General features: G+C 36.9%; 1 protein-coding gene across 1 annotated transcript in view; it reads right to left on the bottom strand.

Moving 5' to 3' along the window:
* The window catches only part of LOC114945319 (podocin), a 223,804-nt gene that overhangs the window by 28,670 nt on the left and 174,868 nt on the right, over positions 1 to 20,266 (bottom strand). The window contains exon 8 of the mRNA XM_085482092.1: positions 7,105 to 7,271. Within this exon, the coding sequence (XP_085338218.1) occupies positions 7,105 to 7,271 (167 nt within the window). The remainder of the gene's footprint in view (positions 1 to 7,104; positions 7,272 to 20,266) is intronic.

Below are 20,266 nucleotides of genomic sequence, written 5' to 3'. Positions count from 1 at the left end.
GGATGCCACGGGAACGCACGTGTATATATATATAAAACGCATTGCGCGAAATGTCCTTAATCATTTCGCAGAGACACGGCAATAATCCACGGAGACGTTATGCAATCCAAAGTTTTCGCGCCGGCGTAATCGAATGTAACGCAAATCGCGTATAATTCGTTTAAAGTCGCTTCGTAAACTTGTTGGCAAAACTAGTTGGCGGGCGACTCTTGTGAAGTAACAACGAGTATCGAATCGAGGGAATGCGCTGGCAAAGATATATATATATATATATATATGTATATGTGTCCTGGTACATCAGCTGGTGCCATCAGATGCTGAATGAGATCTAACAAGAGGCGTGCGAGTTAGCCGAGTTCGCGAGATAAAATACATCGCGACAGTTCGGACGAGATTAGTCGAGCAAATGCAAAATCGCGCTCGACGTTTCGGAGATCATTACTAGATACGGAAGTTATTCGCTCTGGCGAGCTCGCTCGCGCAGACATTCTTGCGACGTGTCTACGTTCTCTCACGGCTACATATCAAGCCGGAGCTTGGCAACCGACGTGCTGAGAGAAACATCACCGTGTCCGTAATGCGCTCGCTATTGCGCCACTCGACTATGTGCCGTTCCATTTCTTCCCATTGCCTTCGATCCACTTCCTGGTAATCTCTATCTTTCCCATTTGCGAGAGAACCCCATTTTCCCTCGCAATGTTTAAATACGGGATTCTGATGTACGATGTGTATAAAGAGCCGTATATTTTTCTCGAACGCAAACACGAGCGAGAAAGGCTATTTGTCGAGCTTTATATATATATATATATATATATATATATATGTATATATATGTGGGTATTTGTATATGCGCTTGTATCGCTTTATAATTTTCGAGTTGAAATTGATTAAGGGGAAATTTTATGAATTAAGGCTTGTGTATTTTCCGGATTTTAATTCATACCACTTTGCAATAAAACTTTGTTCTTTTCAATCCGATTTCGCACAAATTAATTCTACTTTAACCGAATTTTAATGTTAGCTCTCAAAAACGTTAAAAATTAAATGTTAACACATATTGTACAAGAATAATTTAAATAGAAATAGAAAAACTTATTGTACATGATATTATTAAGCAGATAATTATCGCAGATTCAATTCACATACATATAAATGGCAGAGAAAAAGCGACGTAATAGACGTCAAGTAATTTAAAAAAAAAAAAAAAAAAAAAAAAAAAAATTATCTAGGCACGATCTACGTCGGGTGTCCACCGTGAAGTAATGCGTTTGCGGTTCCGCGGTGGACAATACCCGTCAACGACCAGGGGCTATAGTCAGGTTTTAGGCTGGTACCCCGTCCGATAGTCCTTCGGGATACTGCGGACGGGAATCCGCCACGAAGCCTCCTGGCCCTCCCTCAAGGGTCAGGACGCGAAGTTTGGTTTAGGCAAATTTCCTGACTTAAAAAAAAAAAAAAAAAAAAAAAAAAAAAGGGCACGATCTACGTACAGAGGCCGCGGCGATATAAAATAATTTTCGCTAATTTTATAATATACTGTACGATAAAAGGATTATGCTCAAATTAAAAATCTGCCTAAAAATAGTGAAACAGTCGATTATATTTAATTTGTTAATATTCATTATCATATAAATATTAAATATCTTTTCCTTATTCGCATATTGTACTTTGTTCCGCAATCTCAAAGCTACAGAATTTAAAAATATGTTACTTTGATACTTTTAGGATGACATGTACACACACATCAAAAGTTCTTAAATATAATTGAAAACATCCGAATTCTCTGATTAATTGGCAACAGATGATAAGCACAGAGTTTTCAACATGATGGAAATTCTATGCCTATTGTCTCTGTCACAGTCTATTCTGCATTGATACAGTTTTTCGTATGTTTGAATTTCTTGTTTCTTCTATTTTCTGAATTTATTTCCTGTTCCTATTTATTGCCTGTTGCCCGGCGAAAGCCTTAACAGATGTATTATACTTGAAATAGACGAAAAATTTATTCGCGATGCGCGAGATATATTCGATCTCAAACATATTTGTAGATGTAAGATATATTATCGATCATAAAACATCCGATAAAACAATATATTATTCCTATTTCCTATCGATTCCTATTTCAAATAAATATATTATGAGAAATGCTACGCTCATTTCGATAAATAATCGCCGTCATCGTGATGAAGTGTCGTTTATCATGGAAATTTTAATCACGCCAGCTGATTATCGCTATTTATGTTTAAAACGAATATTTTAATATGTTGTATCATGTCTTTTACTACTTTTCGTAATCGCGACAGAGAGATACATATATGTAGGACGACGATACACACGTAGTGTCTCTATCTTCCAGTTCGAGTGTCGCCACCCGAATAATAACAAGGTTAGTATAACAGCATTATATATATATATGTATGTGTGTCACGAAAAATAAAGCTAGATAATATTCTCCTTTTCTACCCTTATTCCTCTCTTTCTCTATTCTCTCTTATCAAAATATTTAATGTATTGCTACGCCATGAAGAAAAAATAATTGTTGAGAATGATTAATGTATCACGAATTTGAATTATTCGAATTTCTCGATCTGATTCGTTTTTTACTTTGCAAAATGCGAAAATATATTTAAATCGAGCAGGTAAAATATAATTAAATCTACAAAAAATTTAATGCGCGTGATGAAAAATATATATTTAAACCTAAGCCTTATTAAAGAAATAATTATCAATTGTGAAAAAGTATAAAAATATAAATCGTGCGAAATACGTATTTAAATAAATAGCTATCGTCGCGATAGAGTCGGAATTAATTATTTATGTGTTTCGATAATCGTTAATTATAAAACTAAAGAACAATCATGTTTAATACCTCCTAATACTCGCCTAATATTTGATAATTCAAAAGTGTTTCTCATTTCCTGTCGTTTCGATTCCATTTTAATACACGGAGAGAATTTTCTCTTAGAATTTACCCTAAAAATCATGCTAATCGTGAGACCATATGATACTGGAAGAATTTTATAAGAGTCTCTCTGATTAATATTTGCCACAATAAAAATATTACTATGCACATAGTAAAATTAATCGAACATATTCTATATCTTATTGTGGTAGATATTAATTTTTTTATTGTAGTAAATATTAATCAGAGAAATTTTATAAAATTCTTTCACTACCATATTGTTCCACGATTACAATGATTTTACATTCTAAGAGAAAATTCTTTATCGCAAAGATCAATCAATCAACGCTGGCCGATAATTGTTAATCGCTATAATTATAACCAATAATAGCGTCTTTTGTCGCAATCGCGAAAGAAAAGTATTAGCATATTGATTGAAGAAGAAAATAAAAATCTATCTCGATAATTGGTTCGATAGAGCTATTTAATATTCCAATATATTTATGATTCCAATTATTCTATGTAATATTAATCCAAAATTATAATGATAAAAAATTTGTTATGGGTAAAAAAAATGCATTCTTTTTTATTAAGAACATATTTTATATGACATGATATACCTATAGAAGAATTATAATTATGCACGAAAGTTTTGCAGACGCTTCGCGTCTAAAGCTTTGTGAAAGAAACAAAAAGAAAAAGGAAGAGAGAATATATAATATAGAGGGATCACCGCTTCGTCTCTTTAATTATCTCGATCCTTACAAAATTATATTAATAATAGCGGAGAGAGGAAAAAAGGTTCGGAGCGCGCGTCATCGCGGGAAATGAGATCTGCTCGTTCCGGAACGATTATCGCTTTAAGAAAAAAATCCGAAATGCGTAGAAAAAAAAAGGGCGTTTTATGAATACGCTCGAAGGGAAAGCGCGCGTACGACAATGGTATTTGCAGGCTCCATTGTTCTTTTAATTGGTTGGTATTCCTCGCACTCGGGGATGCATCGGCCGGGTAAAAACCTGGTCGGGCACGCTGTGGGGCAGGTCGGCTAGGAACAAAGTTATCGCGTTTGTTGAATACTCGTCTCCCCATTGAATGGGGACGAGAAAGGAGGCCCCGGAATTCGCCCTCCTTCGGGATGAATATTCGCGCGGAGAGCAAAGAGGATTTCTTTAATATACGACACGGTTGCCTTTTTGCGCGGACAGCCCATTCGTTTTGTCGAATATCATTAGCATAATGCAAAGCCCTTTCCTCCTCTCTTTCTCGGTGTTCTCTCCATTGAGTTTCTATATTGCGCGATTAGCATTCCTGGTAGCAAATCCCGTGCGGAAGTGTGCATGGCGAAATGTACGTAGACAAGTAGGCAGGATCGCCTTCTCGAATCGTGCATTGTTTATCGCGATTAAATGGAAACGCGTTGAAACGTTTTGGAAATTATGGAATATACGCGGTGCGAAAATTTATGCGAAATGGGTCACGCTCGAAACTTTGCACGCTTCAATGAATTATTGGCTAATTAATCTTTATCTGCTTTTCAAATATTCACGAAACAATTAACTCGAATAATACACGTATCCCTTATCTTTCTCGTCACTTATAAATTACGAATTATACGATTAAAAATGCGAATTTTGATTAATTTTGAACTTAAACGATAAACGAGAGAGAAAGAAAGAGAAGCAGAAAGAGAAGAGATTACTCGTGTATGTGAAGAGATGTTGAAAAACGAAGAATATTACTCTCCACTTTTAAGCGCTCCGTTCCTTGCAATCGAATTTTGTGCGTTTGGCGAATAATGGCATTTCCCTTTACGAGCATAATCGAATGCACGTCGGACAAAACCGCGCTAGCTGAGAGCTTCCTTCTACTGCGCTACGTACAAAAAGATCTACGGCGCATGTCGATTTTGTGCACCGTCATATCCTTTCGAATTGGTACGTTGCAGTAACTTAAAAAAAAAATTGTAAAAAAGTGAAAGAGACTTGACATGCGGTTTTCCCGGGAAAATAAACGTCAGTGGATCGCGTCACGAACGGTAATCTTGAAAAAGTCTGTGCACTTGAGCGAATAAAAACCGTTGTGCCGCACGAGTGTTCCGAATGAAATAGGGTAACAAAACTACGGGCAGAGAGCTAATGCGTTCAACTTTTTAATATGTTGTGTACTATGGATATATATTGAATTTCTAACTTTCATCAAGCAAACTTTACTTTTAAAACGTCAATTTTATATCAAATTTTATATTATACGTTTAATATTATCGATGAATTATAAAATCCTACTTAAACCCGACTTTAGTAGAGATATAATAATTTAATACACATTATTTCTTTATCTAAAAAATTTTATTTTTTTATTCAAAAAATCTTTAAATATTAATATTTCTACTGCACGTATAAATACTTTGTATTTGTGCGATTTTCTGGCTGTTGCCAAAATTATAATTTTAAATTTCAAGAGAGGGAAAGAGAAAGAACCAGCAGTTTTAAAATAGTCAACGTAGTCGAGCGTAAAAACCACAAAGAATGTTGAAAATGTTAAATGATGAGTGAGAGATAAAAGAGTGACCGACGAATGTGGACTTTAAGCGAACTCTACGGTATTTAGTAAACGTTAAAGGACGGAAAGAGAGACACGCGATAGTAAAACGGATTGTATGCAAATCACGATGTGGCGATCGTAAACTCGTTCACCGGCCGATCGGCCGTATCATTTCCCTATTCTACGTAGAAAAATACATGTACGATATCTGATGTGGTACTGTTTGCACACGAGCCGGGTCAGTGAATTTAGTTAAACGAAGGTGTGCTTTGAAAGTGATCTTATCGGAGCACACATGTTTATCGAATCTCCAGCGGGCGCGGTCATCTGCGGCGAATTGAATCAAGAGAACTGCGTTATTAATTTGCGTTAGTTGGCGAATATCGTTGAAAACAAACGGTGTTTCCTTTCTGTTCGAAAAACGCTCGTATTGACAAAATGTTTACACATGTGTATGTACATACATAGTCAGATATACGTTTTCAATTCTTTCTCTCTTGTACGATATATTTGTTTTATATTGGATGTTCAAGATTAATATTTTTTTCATTCACGAAATTTAAAGAACAAACTTTAAAGAAAATTGCAGATTATTCTAATGATCAAATCTAAATAGAAAGGATGCATAAGATATGAATAAAAATTCTTTTAATTTTGATTGTACGTGTCATCGACGAAAATTAAAATTAAATTAATAAAAAAGTGAGACAGCTTTACACGTAAATATATAACTTTTGTGATAACAGCAAAGTAACAGATTAATCCGTTTTTTTTTATAATTCTTTGTTTCAATTATTTTTCTTATATTAAAGCTGCTGTCGAAACCAGACCATCGTATTATCTTTATGTTACAAATATAATTATCTTTTTTTACATTAGTGATAAAAAAGAGAGGATCATAAATTTTAATATTTATCCTCTGTTTTATGTAAGTGTTCTACCATCTGTACAGTTTCCTGATGACCGCGCAAGCTGGGGATGAAGAAAGGCGTCAGGAACTCAACCGGCAATGAGAATATGACTGTTGAGTTCTCCTCGCCGCATTATATTGTTCAGAATATGCAGATATCGTAGTTAGCAGTAACAAGAGTTGAAAAAATGTGAGAATTTTTTCCACTTGTATATATATATATATATATCTTATATAATTATGTCATCCGTGGAGTTTTGTTTAATTCTAAACTACGCGAGTCAGATATCATGTTGTTAGTAAAACATATAATTAGAATCTTGTTTTTCTTGCAGAACTTTTTACTTTATAAAACGCAATTAAAAAAATTTTTAATTTTTTAAATTAATAAAAAGTCTCGCGAACCAAAGTTTTAAAATATCAATGCACGTGGTAATTAAAATTATTCTCACGTTAGATTTCATAATGAGGAATTATACTTTTCGATAATTGAAAAATTGTAACACGCCGCTCCGAAGCCGCGATTAAATGCAAATATTAATTTTAGTTAATTAATATTAATTAGCAACGCGCCGACCGGTTCGTAATATCGATATTACGAAAACGAAAATGTAATAAGACGAGGCCATTAAATAGAGCGCAGAGACAATTTTCGATAGTAGATAATTAGCAGCATTTTATTAATTAACGTCCAACTCGAAGGGATAAAATACGAGCGTGTGCATATGTGTGTTGTATACATGTATGTACCTGTAGGGCAACGAGACTCGTGGAAATGACGTCGCTGGCCTCTTTCAGAGGAGTGGGAAGCTCGCATTTCACCTTCCGCCGCAATCACTTTGGTCCTCGCTTCCCTCGCAGCTTCCGCCTCCCTGGCCATGGCTCGTTGAAGCTGCACCGGAAGTCGGACGTCCTTTCTGAAGCAGAGGCATCCGTTAGATATCCGTTTCGGTCAGTCGCAACAATCGGGAGTTCGTGACCAAACATACGAGCGTAAACGTGTGAGCTGTACGAGAGACTGTTACAGATTACACGATCTTTTAGGATAAATACGGTTAAATTAATCACCATTAACCCGCTTCTGCGCTCCAAAATAATCTTTAGAGAAATAACTGAATACTGAAGAATTTATTTTTGTCTTAATTTGACGAAATAGCATTTTTATATAGAATATTTTAATTGCTGTCACATTTTCATCGTATAATATAATCACTTTCCGTCACGTATGTTATTCCATAAAACGTCGATGTATAAATATATATCCTTTCGAAATTACGTAGTAATTTCTCTCCTCTCGGTGAATGAAGAAAATATATATATATATATATATACTTGTTATAAACGTTTACGGCAAGACCGTCAGGACAAGAGCAAAGAGAGCTAATATCGATATACCGTGATGTAATACAGATAGCCGTAATCTAATTACTCCTTAATAACTCTTCGACGATGTAAATACACGCAATCTATGGGCGTATCGATTCGTTCTCCGTCCGCCTGTGAAATTTTATCGGCTACACAACGAACAAATAAACAACCGCCGACTTGTTTTACGCGAACGCGGATTCGCTGAACATTTAAATTTTAAATCGCGCCGCGAATTCTACCCTTTTTTTCTCTTTCCTCCCTCCTGAAACACCCCCGACTGAAACACATTTTCATTTAGCGCATTATTTCTATCGGATCTCACTCGCGCATCTCTGCGCATACCCCGATCAAACGATTTCAGATTTGCATTAATCGCTGCGGCCCGTAATAATTTCTCTTCCGTTTCCGTGCGAACGGAAATGTTGTTAGCGCGAATAAGATGCGGAGATTTCGCATTTAAAATGCGGACATTTCGTAAATTCTTCTTAAGTGGTAATACGCCTTAAGTGAAAAAAGCTCGCTCTCCACCGCGAGTGTTAAAACGCAATTTCGCCGAGTATATTTTAAGAAGCAAGTGGCAGAAATTAATTCACGTAATAACATTTCTATATTTCTCTCTCCGCCGCGCCGTCTCAAGTAATGAACAAATTAATTACGCGAATGGGCGAGTCGGTAACGAGAGGAAGCAACACTCGCTCGCGACGTGCTAAAGTATATCGAGATAAAATATTCACATCTCGACGCGCTCGAGAGTTTGACTTCCCGAGGGACTCCGGGCATGATGTTGGTCTCTCCTGTTCTTGACGGAATCTCAGCGAGACTTTTCGTGCTCGCGGCCGGTAGTCGCGTCGAATAGCTGGAAAAGTAAGTAAGCGAAAGGGGTGATTCGCCGTCGTTGTCGAGAGGCGGTAAACTATGAACGAACCCGGCAGTGCGCCGCTGTTAAATTCCACCCTCGTGGAATGCTGAAACGTCGACACCCTGTCGGACTATTCCTCGTCATTTTTAACGCACCACAAACCGGCTTTACACGACCTGTTCTCGATATGACTTTAGACATATTACACAATATAATGGCCGTTAACGTCCTTTATTTCATGGTAACGGCGCGTGAGGATCAAATGTGAAAATATGGCAAATGAAATAAAATTCTACTCGCGAATTGCGTAACGCGGTATTATATCTTATATTATGTTGATTTATCATTTTTGCATTTTTGTGTCTTAATTGAATTCAACGACAATCATGTATATTTATGATAATTAATGAATCGGAAAAATTATCAATTTTAGCTCGTAGGATCAAATTCGTTGCACGATTCACCACTGTAAGCTCGAAAAAGGTTTTTAACATGAGTAATTAACTTATTTTCGTTGCACCGTCGTGTTTCCGTCCTTGATTCTCGCAATGACCAAAAATAAAGACAGAGATTAGAGCCAGCGCGAAGGTGAACCAAAGGAAAAAGGGGTGCGCGCAATCAAGTATTTAAATACTGTGCCAGCTGCACAGAAAGAGACGCGACGTGTAATCAAAGAAAAAACCTGTACGAAGTGCTTTCATCTGGCAGCAGAAATAAATTCGCCGAGTAAAACTGTCAGAGTAAAGTGGAAACTGTCAGCCGCAAAAACACAGAGTAATAACATAAAAAAAATTATACAGTAATAAGATAATATTGTAAAGTAGTATACTAATTCACTACATATATATGCAGATCTAATTTAAAATTCCAACCACCTCTTTTCTGTCTATTTCATCCTTCTATGCCTTTGTTACATCTTAATCACGTTTCGTCTTGGAACAAAAATAAATTTAATATTTCGTTATTATTTTTCACAAAATAATAATAATATTTCAATATTATTATTTTACCTATTAATTGTGATTTTTATTACAGAATTTAGAGGCTCCTTTATGTGATAATAGATAATCGTATCTACGTTCATGATAGAATTAAGGATGTAACAAGAAACAAAGAGACATCGGAATGATTTTAAAAATTTATGGTTTTTCCAGTTTTTTCCAGATTTATTTGAGCACCTTTCAAACAATCTATTATGAAAACAGCTGCCCTCTCATGGATTTTAAATAAACAGCAAAGGGAAAATAACGATTCTATCATTGCAAGGAATTTGACAGATCTCATCATTTCACCTATTCTTCTATGTTTATCAGCCACATGACAATTAAGTATTTATGCCTACTCGAACAAAAACAATGTCAAATAAATTTTGATTTTAATTTAATTATTATTAATTATAAAAATTTTTTAGATATCTATTGATTCATATATAATTACAATTTCAATCGAAATTAATTATGAATGTGACATAAATGAGGAATTGAAACATAAAATTCTCCACTCAATTCTCTTTTCTGTTTCGTACGAATGTAGTTCCGCAGTGTGCTCAAACAAATTCCCGATTTAAGCAACAGCTCTGATTTCGTCAGCGAGAAAGATTAATCGAGCCATCACAAAAGTGATTAGGTAAAAGCAGGGCGAGCGATGCGCTCGCCTGATCCCGTTCCCTGCCGTTGATCGTTTTCTTTTCAACTATATTGCAAGCAAAGCAATCATGCAAACGCCTTTTACGGAGATCGCAGAGGTTAAATTGTGCGTGAAATGGAACGTCTGCCAGAAAAGTAATTTGTCCCTTTCCGTCCATACCCTCTCTCATTAATTTCATTGCACTGTGTTCTGTCAACCTTTTTTTGCGAGCTCCGCTTTTTTGCGAGAGAAAATGTAAAATGAAAATATTTGACGTACCCCGAAGCTCCGATTGATTGATACCGTTTCAAAATATTGATGATCAATACATGCCCTAACTTCAATACATTAACTTTTATGTGATTTCCTTAAATTTCGTGTCGAGAGAGAAGCACAAGCGGGAAATCATTAAGGAAAGTGAGCGATTTATTTCCTCATTGCAATCTCTTGTACATAATGTACCGAACCATGTATTGTAGAGGACTTTCCTTCCGTTAGTCTCTGTTGGATTCGATCACCCTCCATGTGGTTTCACCAAAACGACATCCTCCACTTAAACAGGACACGTAGAATCGATCAGCGCAGAGCACCTGCTTGTTCATCAGATTTCTCTCGCTCGTAATTCTAAATCCAGCGATACGCCGCGTTATCGTCAAAATATATATAATTAGCTCAACAATATTTATTTTATAAGAAAATGTATTCGCCAGATAATCGAAAGAAAAATCTAAAAAAAAAATTTATTGCCAGTCAATTTATTATAAAATACTATTGGATTTAAAATCGGTATCAAAGAAAATTAAACACTTTTTACTTACAAATCATATTATTAATCTGAAAACTTTATATGCTCAAAAAAAGATTCTTTAGCTAATATTTTTAATAATATTAATAAGAATATTTGTAAGTCAGCTCTCCAATTGTTTTAAAAACTCCATATTCATCTCGGGTTCGATTCCCGATTCAGCCGACTTTCGGACCAATATTTTTCTCGTCTTTTTCTTACAGGGGATGTTTAGAGAAGGAACAAGGTGAATTTCTGAGATCCCAAACAAAGGATTCAAATTCCTCAGTTTCCAAAAATCTTCTTATCTTAATTTGTCGTAATTTTTAATAATGTTTTCTATAATGTTTTTTGACATTAAATTTATAAATTAATTTCTTTCTTTCTTTTCAAAACGTCACTATTATTTTTGAGTTCCTTTTATACCGAACTCCTCGATTTCAATTCTAATCGGAAAGTCGAATGATATTGAAACAGTATTGACGGCATCTTGATCGTTCTTCGGTTAGTTTCCGGTGAGTTTAACCTCCGCGAGCGACAGAAACGGCACTAAAAATTCAAGCACCGAAATAACGTTGAGGGTGAACGCGATCGCATGCACGCATTCACGCGGTACATACCGTATCGCGAACTCGCGCTAAATTAACTGGCAGCCACGTGCACCGGTTCTGTTCCTGTGTTTACGAGCTGTAAAGTTTTGTGTGAAGAGGCAGTATAAACTAGCTTGGACGCGACATACGCGAAGCCGTTGAAAAAAAAATAAATTATTCCCCCTTGGCGCGCGTGTTATAACGCGGGAGTGCTGCGAAATCTACATTTCAGATTCGTTTTATTTGCGCACGTGCGCGAAGTTTAATTAACGAAAGGAGTAAAATATGTAAAAGGCGATTGTGGCCGACGTTAGCGTCACCGGAATGCAATTAAATTCCAAATTAGGTGGTTAATATAAAACTGACATGCGCGAGAGCGACATATATAAATAAAAACATCAAGCATATATATTATATATATATATTCCTATATGAATTCTCGCATATGATATTTATTATCGCATGTATAGTAATCACATTCGAGATTTCTCTTTATTTCGCGCTCTCTTTTCTCTTCTTTGTCAATCTCAGGATCAACTCATAATACGCTAGTGTATCGTACGAGATTTGGAGACATTTCAAGAGAGCACTCGACGACTCCAATACCTTCGGTCGATTAATCGAGAGGTAAAAGCGAAACGTTCTCTCGTGATCTTCTCTTTCGATCCCGGGCGAATTTCTTCGTTCCTATAACGTCACGTTAAGAGAACTCTCGTTGTCGATGAGTCTATTGTGATAGAGTAATTGCGTTGTTCCTGAATTGTTCGGATTCCGCCGATCTTTCCGTCGTTCGTCGCGCGCTTTTTTTTTTTTTTTATCTATCCTCATCTTTCCTTTATATTTTCCTTTTCTTAGCATTTGTATAGTGGACTTAAATTTCTAAAGTTATCGGATCGTTCGCGCCTCTCCTCGCGCGCGTTACATTTTCTTTCATTACTTCAAACCCATGAATTATCCAATTTTCCGTGCCGTGGCTCGCAAAAAGTGGCGGATTACCGTTTCGAGCATCGAAATCCATTAGACTAATGAAATTGCATTCGCAGATACTCTTTCGGAGTACCGATGAGAAAATCCCGACTCGTATTTTCAGATCGCCGCCCGTTACGAGTAGTCTTCTTTAATGCCCCTCCGACGATAGTGATAATGAGGTCAATTAACGTACATCGGCAAACTTTGCCTACGGTGTAAATCAATCAAGAAATTGCATTATGGATAACTTCCGCGGGCTAATGGTATTTACATCGATAGCGAAAATCATAATGCGCCCCCGATATTATTCATCGTGTTTGCGCATAACGTCAAATAAATATATATATGCGCATTATTGTGCAAGCATATTACACATGTCGGAAATACTTACGTGCTTGCACACATGTTTCATATACCGTTGTTAATATTACATCATAAACGCGTGTAAACGATGCTTTCGAATTAAAAATATACTACGTGTATGAAAAATAAATAAAAAATAAATCGTTAATATGTGTAGATAGAATATAGAATTTGAAAACAAGTCGATCGTTTTTACAGAACAAACTGTCTATAAATAATAATTGCAACGTTGATGCACAGCAGAGTAGTCCCTGATGAGATTTAACAATTTATTATTATAATGTCAACACGAGCACACACGATTTATTAATGTCAAAGGAATTACGAGATAGTCTTCGCAAAGTATCGAATTCGCAGCAAATCGAATTTTTTTATTCTTTCAGTAAAAAAGAAATCCACTAAATTTTTATTACATATATATATAAATATAAGAGAGAAGTGACTCTCAATTAATACATCCGTTACAACGATTACTTCACTCGAGGATGACTATTATTGCTTCGCGTATTCGGTAGTCAGGTAACAAAAAAAAAAAAAAAATAGTAAAATATTTCGCGCGACCCGAAAAACGACACAATAAAAAGAAAGGGGAAAAAATCGCGGAGGAAGAGGAATATTGAAATATACACGATTCGTGGAATCGGGGTGGAGGGTCGTCATTTTTCCAAACGCCGAAAAACGTTTTCGGATGGGGATACACCGTTTCGCCGTATACCACGAGGCCACCGTTAATCGACAACCGGCGATCTGCACATGGCAGGTTCGCACGTGCATATAAGCGCGTCGCGCATGCATCGATGGAAACGATCGCGGGAGTATCTTGACAGACCGCAGACGAGAGTGTATCCCGGAGAGTACCTACATACACGAGGGGAGAATGGGGGGGGGGGGGGGAGGCAAAATACCGGATGGCGAAGAGGTTGGATGCTGGCGGTGGCGAGAAAGGGTGAGTCGGCTAGCTGATGTGGCGATCCTGTGGGAGTGCTTGAACCATGATCACGTTGTTAACCCACCTATACCTCATCTCTTCTCTGCCCTCTCCGTTTTCCTTTATCCGCTACGATCGTATGCTCTTTCCGGGCGTATAAGTACGTAGATATATATATATATATATATATATATATATGTATATATCTGCGCGTATGTATATGCGCGTTCATATTTATGTGTCGTTTCTCTCGTCTAGCGAGATTACTACTTTATTTCTCGCGACCTAAGGACAGTTTGTCGTCGATCTACGTCGCTACTAGACCGCCTTCATCATCGCGATACGCCTCACGCATGTCTAAGATCAATAAAAGTGTACGATAATCGAAAATTGTATTTTTTTACGAGGAGGATAAAATAATATTAATACTTTCGTGTGTACATAGATTTCTATATATAAAAATATTGAATAATTGTGACATCTTCTGTAATCCATGCAAAGTACATTTGCAAGACATATTGTTTAGTTTATTTGCAACAAAAGGCAATGTTGTAACCGCCTAGCTATAATCTAATAATAAATAAATGAGATGTATGCAGAAAAATTGTGAAATGGATAAAAAATAAATATAAAATTAACTAAAATTGTGTGTAAGAAATAAAAGCGTTATGTGATCAATTTTCTGATTCTATAACAAAAGGTAAACATAGAACGTGTATCATTGATGATATTCGTTAGACGTATATGATCTCGTATACGTGACAAGATTATCACGTTGGGATCTTCAAACGAACAGTAGTATTATGATTTCAGTGCAAATTTCCTTCTTGGAAATTGCAGTCGACTGTACTGCGTTTACGTCACCTTCCATCTGGGATTCACGCGTACATGTCAAGAGCGATATCGTTTCAGAGACATTAATTAGTTACGTTTCAACGTTAGGTTGATGTACACGTGAGCCATTATAGCAATTCTACGTTGGACTCAAAGGGTATTTATCTAGAAATCATAAAATATAATTGGATTTGTAATTAAAACATTACAGAATACATAACGTGTTAAATGTATTTTTTTACAATCACAAAATTGTATTAAAAATGATTTTTAATTGACGAGAAGAATTGTGAAACAAAATCTATTTGCGTTGCCTCGTTATGCGAATATAATGACAGGAAAAAATGAAATTCAATATGGTTTACTTCAATATGCGGAATGTAGTTAACTTTTCCATGAAAATAAACGATGGAACATTTTCGCAGATCGAACAGCAAGTGAGAGTTTTGAATGTTAATTAATTAAAAGCCGCATCGTGATAAATTTGTATGTATTGATAATACATGTATGAATTGCAAACTGCAATTATACTCGTAAATCCAAAAATAATTCGCCATTTGATGCATTAACTTGCATCTAAACCATCGTAATACATGCAACTGCATCGTGCATTCCATGTGTTCATAGTACAACACTGTTCGGTTGGTACGTGAGACAATGCCACATGTTAATCTGTTTTTGATCATCAACGAAATCGTTTATATTTAATCACGTAATAGTAATTTATGTTAAGTCCCTTTGTTAATTTATATATGTATAAGACAATCATCCATTTTTTCTTGAATTATCAAACATGTCATATATTTTACATGATAAAATTAAATAAAATGTTTTATCAATATGTTAATCAGTAAAAAAAATCTACTTAAATTAATTACGCTTAAATTTCATTCAGAAATGTGAAATATCCTGCATTCAAATATCGAAATAATTATAACATGTCCGTCATTTTTTTCAAAAATAACTTGTCGCTTTATTAATTTATATATATAAGACAATCATCAATTTTTCTTGAATTATCCAACACGTTATATATTTCACATGATAAAATTAAATAAAATATTTTTCAATGTGTTAATCAATAAAAAACCTACTCAAATTAATTATGTTTAAATTTTATTCAAAAAAAATGTGAAACAATTTTTCTTTGTAGTGAGATTCAAATATTGAAATAATGATGACATGTCCGTCAATTTTGTCAAAAATAACGCGTGATAATAAACACGATAAAATTAAGATTGAAAATTCCAAGACTATACGCGAAACGCAACGAGAGTAATTTGTAGATAAGTAAGTACATGATCGCACCGTATATCTTATACGTGATATAGCAGCGACAGGAGGTTTACATTACCCGTGCGTTATCACGCACGAGGTCCAGCAGCTCGTTAAGGCTGACTCACGATAATATTGGCGTCGTTGACCATTTCGGCAAACGTTCACACGTAGAGAGAATTCGGGCTCTCTATCGTCTCCACGTGACCGAGGATACGTGTCGAGGCTGCGTTTCTCTTAAACGGCAGGACGCGCAGCACCACGATATTCCTGTTTCCGTTCCTACATATTCGAGTGGTTGCGGAAGATCGTGAGACGTACGGTTCGCGTACACCTAATCCTAACGTGTGTCATCGGATTACGGTAAACAACGAGTATCGTAGGCTGGACGGTATATCGGGGAGTCAATCAATCAATACTGTTTCATTATCGTCGGCGCGAATTTGCTTTGTCGGAAAACAGACAGTTTCCTTCTTACGAACTTGTAACGCCGAAGCCGAAGAACAGTTTTCTGCAGCGATTAAATATTGACGAACGCATATCCGGGACACGGGATCGTCGAGGCATCATGAAAATTTTATCCCGAAAAACAATCGTCCGTTATTCGGTAACAAGTGACATGTGACAGAATAAACGGTACAGAGTAAACGGTGTGCATCGAATTCCGTTTCCTGTCGGCCGAGAGACAGAACTGCTGTCGGATGAAATTTGTGTAGCTGTGAGAAAAATACGCGCGTGTTGCGAATGGGTTATCGAGAGGCCTTTCAGCGGAAACACGACTACTATCGCTCGAGAACTATGTTTCGCGCGGCGTACAAATCCGTCCGATGCATTACATTAAAGCGATATTTAGGTAAACTCTTATCTGTAATTCTGATTTAATTTCGACCACCATTTTCCATATACGTGCGTGTATCGTTCCGAATAATCGCGCGCGAGGACGATACATTTAAATATATTATTTCGACGAGATATCGCGTCACACATATATTAATAAAATGCGCACGTATATACAGAAGAGGGAGAGAAGGACGACGTTATCGCGGCGCAGTTACGCAGGGCGCATTTTACGTAGGCGATCGTCTGCAATCCGGGAGCAATTTGTACCCGTTGGCCGAATCGTTTAATAATACGAACCTGACGATGCGGTCGTTGTCAGCCGCCACCGTCGCCGCAGGATGGCGAATCGACGGTGCGTGCCGCACGCAAACGCGACCGGAATGCGATTTATGCACGTCTCCCTAAGCGGAGGGTTTATATAGATATATCCGCGATCGATCCCGCGCGATATAGAGTCGAATGGAGCAGAGACAACGGGACTAGATGCGAAGTTATAGCGTGCATAGAATAAACTGCACATTGCACATATAATTTCGCGTTATTATTCTATTCAGCACGCGGCGCGTCATTATCGAGCGTCGAGTGTCAGGTGATACGAAGTAATAATAAATAAATACGTGTGTTAGGTCACGCCTGCGCGTCGCTCTACGGTTCGCTATATGCGTCAAGTGTAATTAGCAAACGCATGAATTATTTGAAATAATTACTTTTGTCGTTTCCGCATTACGTACAGAGACATGATATCGAATATTGAAATGTTGTTTCTATTGATATTTCTTCATTCGAAGTTGCCTTTGCTATTTTGTCAAGCGTATGACAGGATTGCGGATAATTTGACAGCTGGATGACAGCTTTATAAATCGTTGCAAATTGTCAAGTTATTATAAATGAAATGGAAGTTATATTTTTTTCCAGATATCTGATTATTGGTTGACGCTTCCCGCGACAGATTCTTTTCAATGTAATAGCTCGAGGCGTTGTATATCTCGCGCACGTGTGCATCTCGCCATCCGCGCGAGTGCATGGCCGCGGTTGCGTTACATGTGAGCAAGATAAATTAAGGAAAAGTAGATTATACGGAGTACGTTGGATATATGGTGCGTTCGTGCATCGTATATCTATCATTTGCAAGCGGTCCCGACGACTTGGGAGAGAGTGTCGTGATATTTCAGAGCTTAGAGCACTCCGTATCCACTGTGGAGTATGTATCGTACGTGCGGAATATCCAACTAGGCGTAGTCAGAAGCAGCGTTAATGGTAGACGGAGACAAGTGTACCTGTCTTCATCAGGTTAAGGAGTTGGGCGAAAGCATTCCGTTTAAACAAGAGAAGAGCCTTTTAATTCGCACGATTGATCTATCTACATCCCGCTTAAAAAGGAGTAGAGTTTAGGAATAAATTATTAGACGCAATTGATTACCCTCCAAAAATATTATTTAACAAACACATTTTGCTTATTTTACGTTTCTACGTATAATTCGGATCTTGTATTAATTTTGAGGAGAAGCAAATAATGAACGCGACTGTTATTATTATATCTGCGTTAAATCATAATTAATGTCAATTTTAAGCAATAACCACTCGCTTTATATGTTGTGCATAAAATGCAAAGATTCGCAAAGTAAATAAATCAAAAGAAGAAAATATACATAAGTAGTGATTTATGAAATGCAATTACGAGTAAAAGAGGATCGTAAAAAAAAAAAAAAAAGAAAGAAAATGTAAATGTTTATCTTCTCATGGAGATTGTCTCTTTCTTCTACCTTTACGGTCGCGTTCTATTACGCAGGAGAGACGGAATTACCCGTCGACCGTATTTAAAACCGTTAATGAAATCAGGACGCGCGCCCGACGTTCTCCTATGCGATCGTTAAAGCTGACGGCTTGTCGCGGACAAAAACCGCGACCACCTCTTCCGTGTTGCTTTCCGTTTGCGTTTATTTTCGCCACGGTAATATATAACGTAGCGCTGTATTACGGAACGGAGAGAAAGAGAGAGAGAGATCATATCGTGCAGATTTAGAGATTTATCCGTTCGTGGAAGATAGCTTTTATATGGTAGCAATAGCGTTACATTACGCATGTCGGCATTAATAATTTTTCCGATGATACAGTGCCGGAGTACACGCACACACGTACGAACCATGTAGAAATTTATTCTCTCGCGAGAAACAAGCTTTTCACTACCGCGTAATAATATTTACATAATGCAATAAAAGCTTTATATACATTTGATATTTTATCGAATAGCATCGTGTCGCGCGATCTCTTCCCTTTATGGAATCACTCGCGGCTACGAGAATTAAAAAAGATTACAGATATCGAAATCTCCCTGTAGTAAAGAATATCAATCATTTCTCTTTATGGTAATTTGTACGTATTTTCTGAAAGACCTCACCAATTCAAAATGAAAAATAAACGGAGAACACTTTTGTTTGATCGTTGCGTCTTATCACCATAAGCAGAGACGCACTAATTTTCCCAAAGTATTAACGGTGCTCCGCTTTCATGTTCTTCTCTTTCAACTGTAATTCTCCTTTTTCGTACCGACCGCGTTTCTTTCCGTTCCAGCTGTGCCTCGTTTCTCTTTGCGATCCCAGGCTCCTCTATTAGGCCGTGAAATTAAATTACTGAAATTACACCCCAAGGCTGCGCGCGGGCCGCCAGGTGGAAAATCTGCGAGATGGCCATCTGCTGTCCCGTCAAGTCTTCGTTGGCAGGCGAGAGCAGGTTGTCTCGCTTCTTCTTTTTCTTTCTTTCTTTCTCCCGTTCGGCACGGCGCGGTGGGACCCAACGAGATTAAGATTCCGTTACCTTGCGTTAGCCTGTGTAATTTTCCTTGGGTACAGAGCTCTCGCACCGGCTGCTCTCGATATCTCCTCGAGGCAGGATTAATACTTCAAGTTTTGCTTCCAGCATTCGGACCAACGTTCGCACGTTAAGAGACATTCCAATAATTCTCAGCTATGTTTAATTACGTCGAGATAAATTTCTTATATTCTTCATCATTTTCAACACATCCGCATCAATTAATTATCTCCAGTCGTCAGAGAAAAATATTACAAAAAAAGGAATTTTTTTTTGTAATCAATATTCTATGCCAGCACTTCTCGTATAATGTAAAATTAGTAGAAAACAAATGTTATTTGCTATAAAAATTTTTGACGGTAATATATACGTAATGTGGATACCGAAATGTGTTTGACTCTCGAGGGGTAGCACAAATTCACTTAGAAATGTAGCGTCACAAAGGCAACATGCATAATTACGTGAATTGTTATTGCATCGTAGATGGTGGAATTGAATTTTCTACAACACGTGTCAAATATTTAATGTTAGCTTTGTTTTCTACAAATGGAAGCTTCGAAAAAGAGAAACTGGTGTAAAACCCAACGACAATGCATTTTTATTTACACGACATTTCTATTTACACAAAACAGAACAGCTGCACCAGCTTGATAATTATTATACTTGAT

The sequence above is a fragment of the Nylanderia fulva genome, unplaced genomic scaffold (genome assembly GCF_048542155.1).
Source record: "Nylanderia fulva isolate GAGA-0341 unplaced genomic scaffold, ASM4854215v1 Scaffold2, whole genome shotgun sequence".
NCBI classification, from domain to species: domain Eukaryota; kingdom Metazoa; phylum Arthropoda; class Insecta; order Hymenoptera; family Formicidae; genus Nylanderia; species Nylanderia fulva.
The sequence above is the reverse complement of the archived record's forward strand: the minus strand, read 5'-3'. Positions and strand labels throughout refer to the sequence as shown.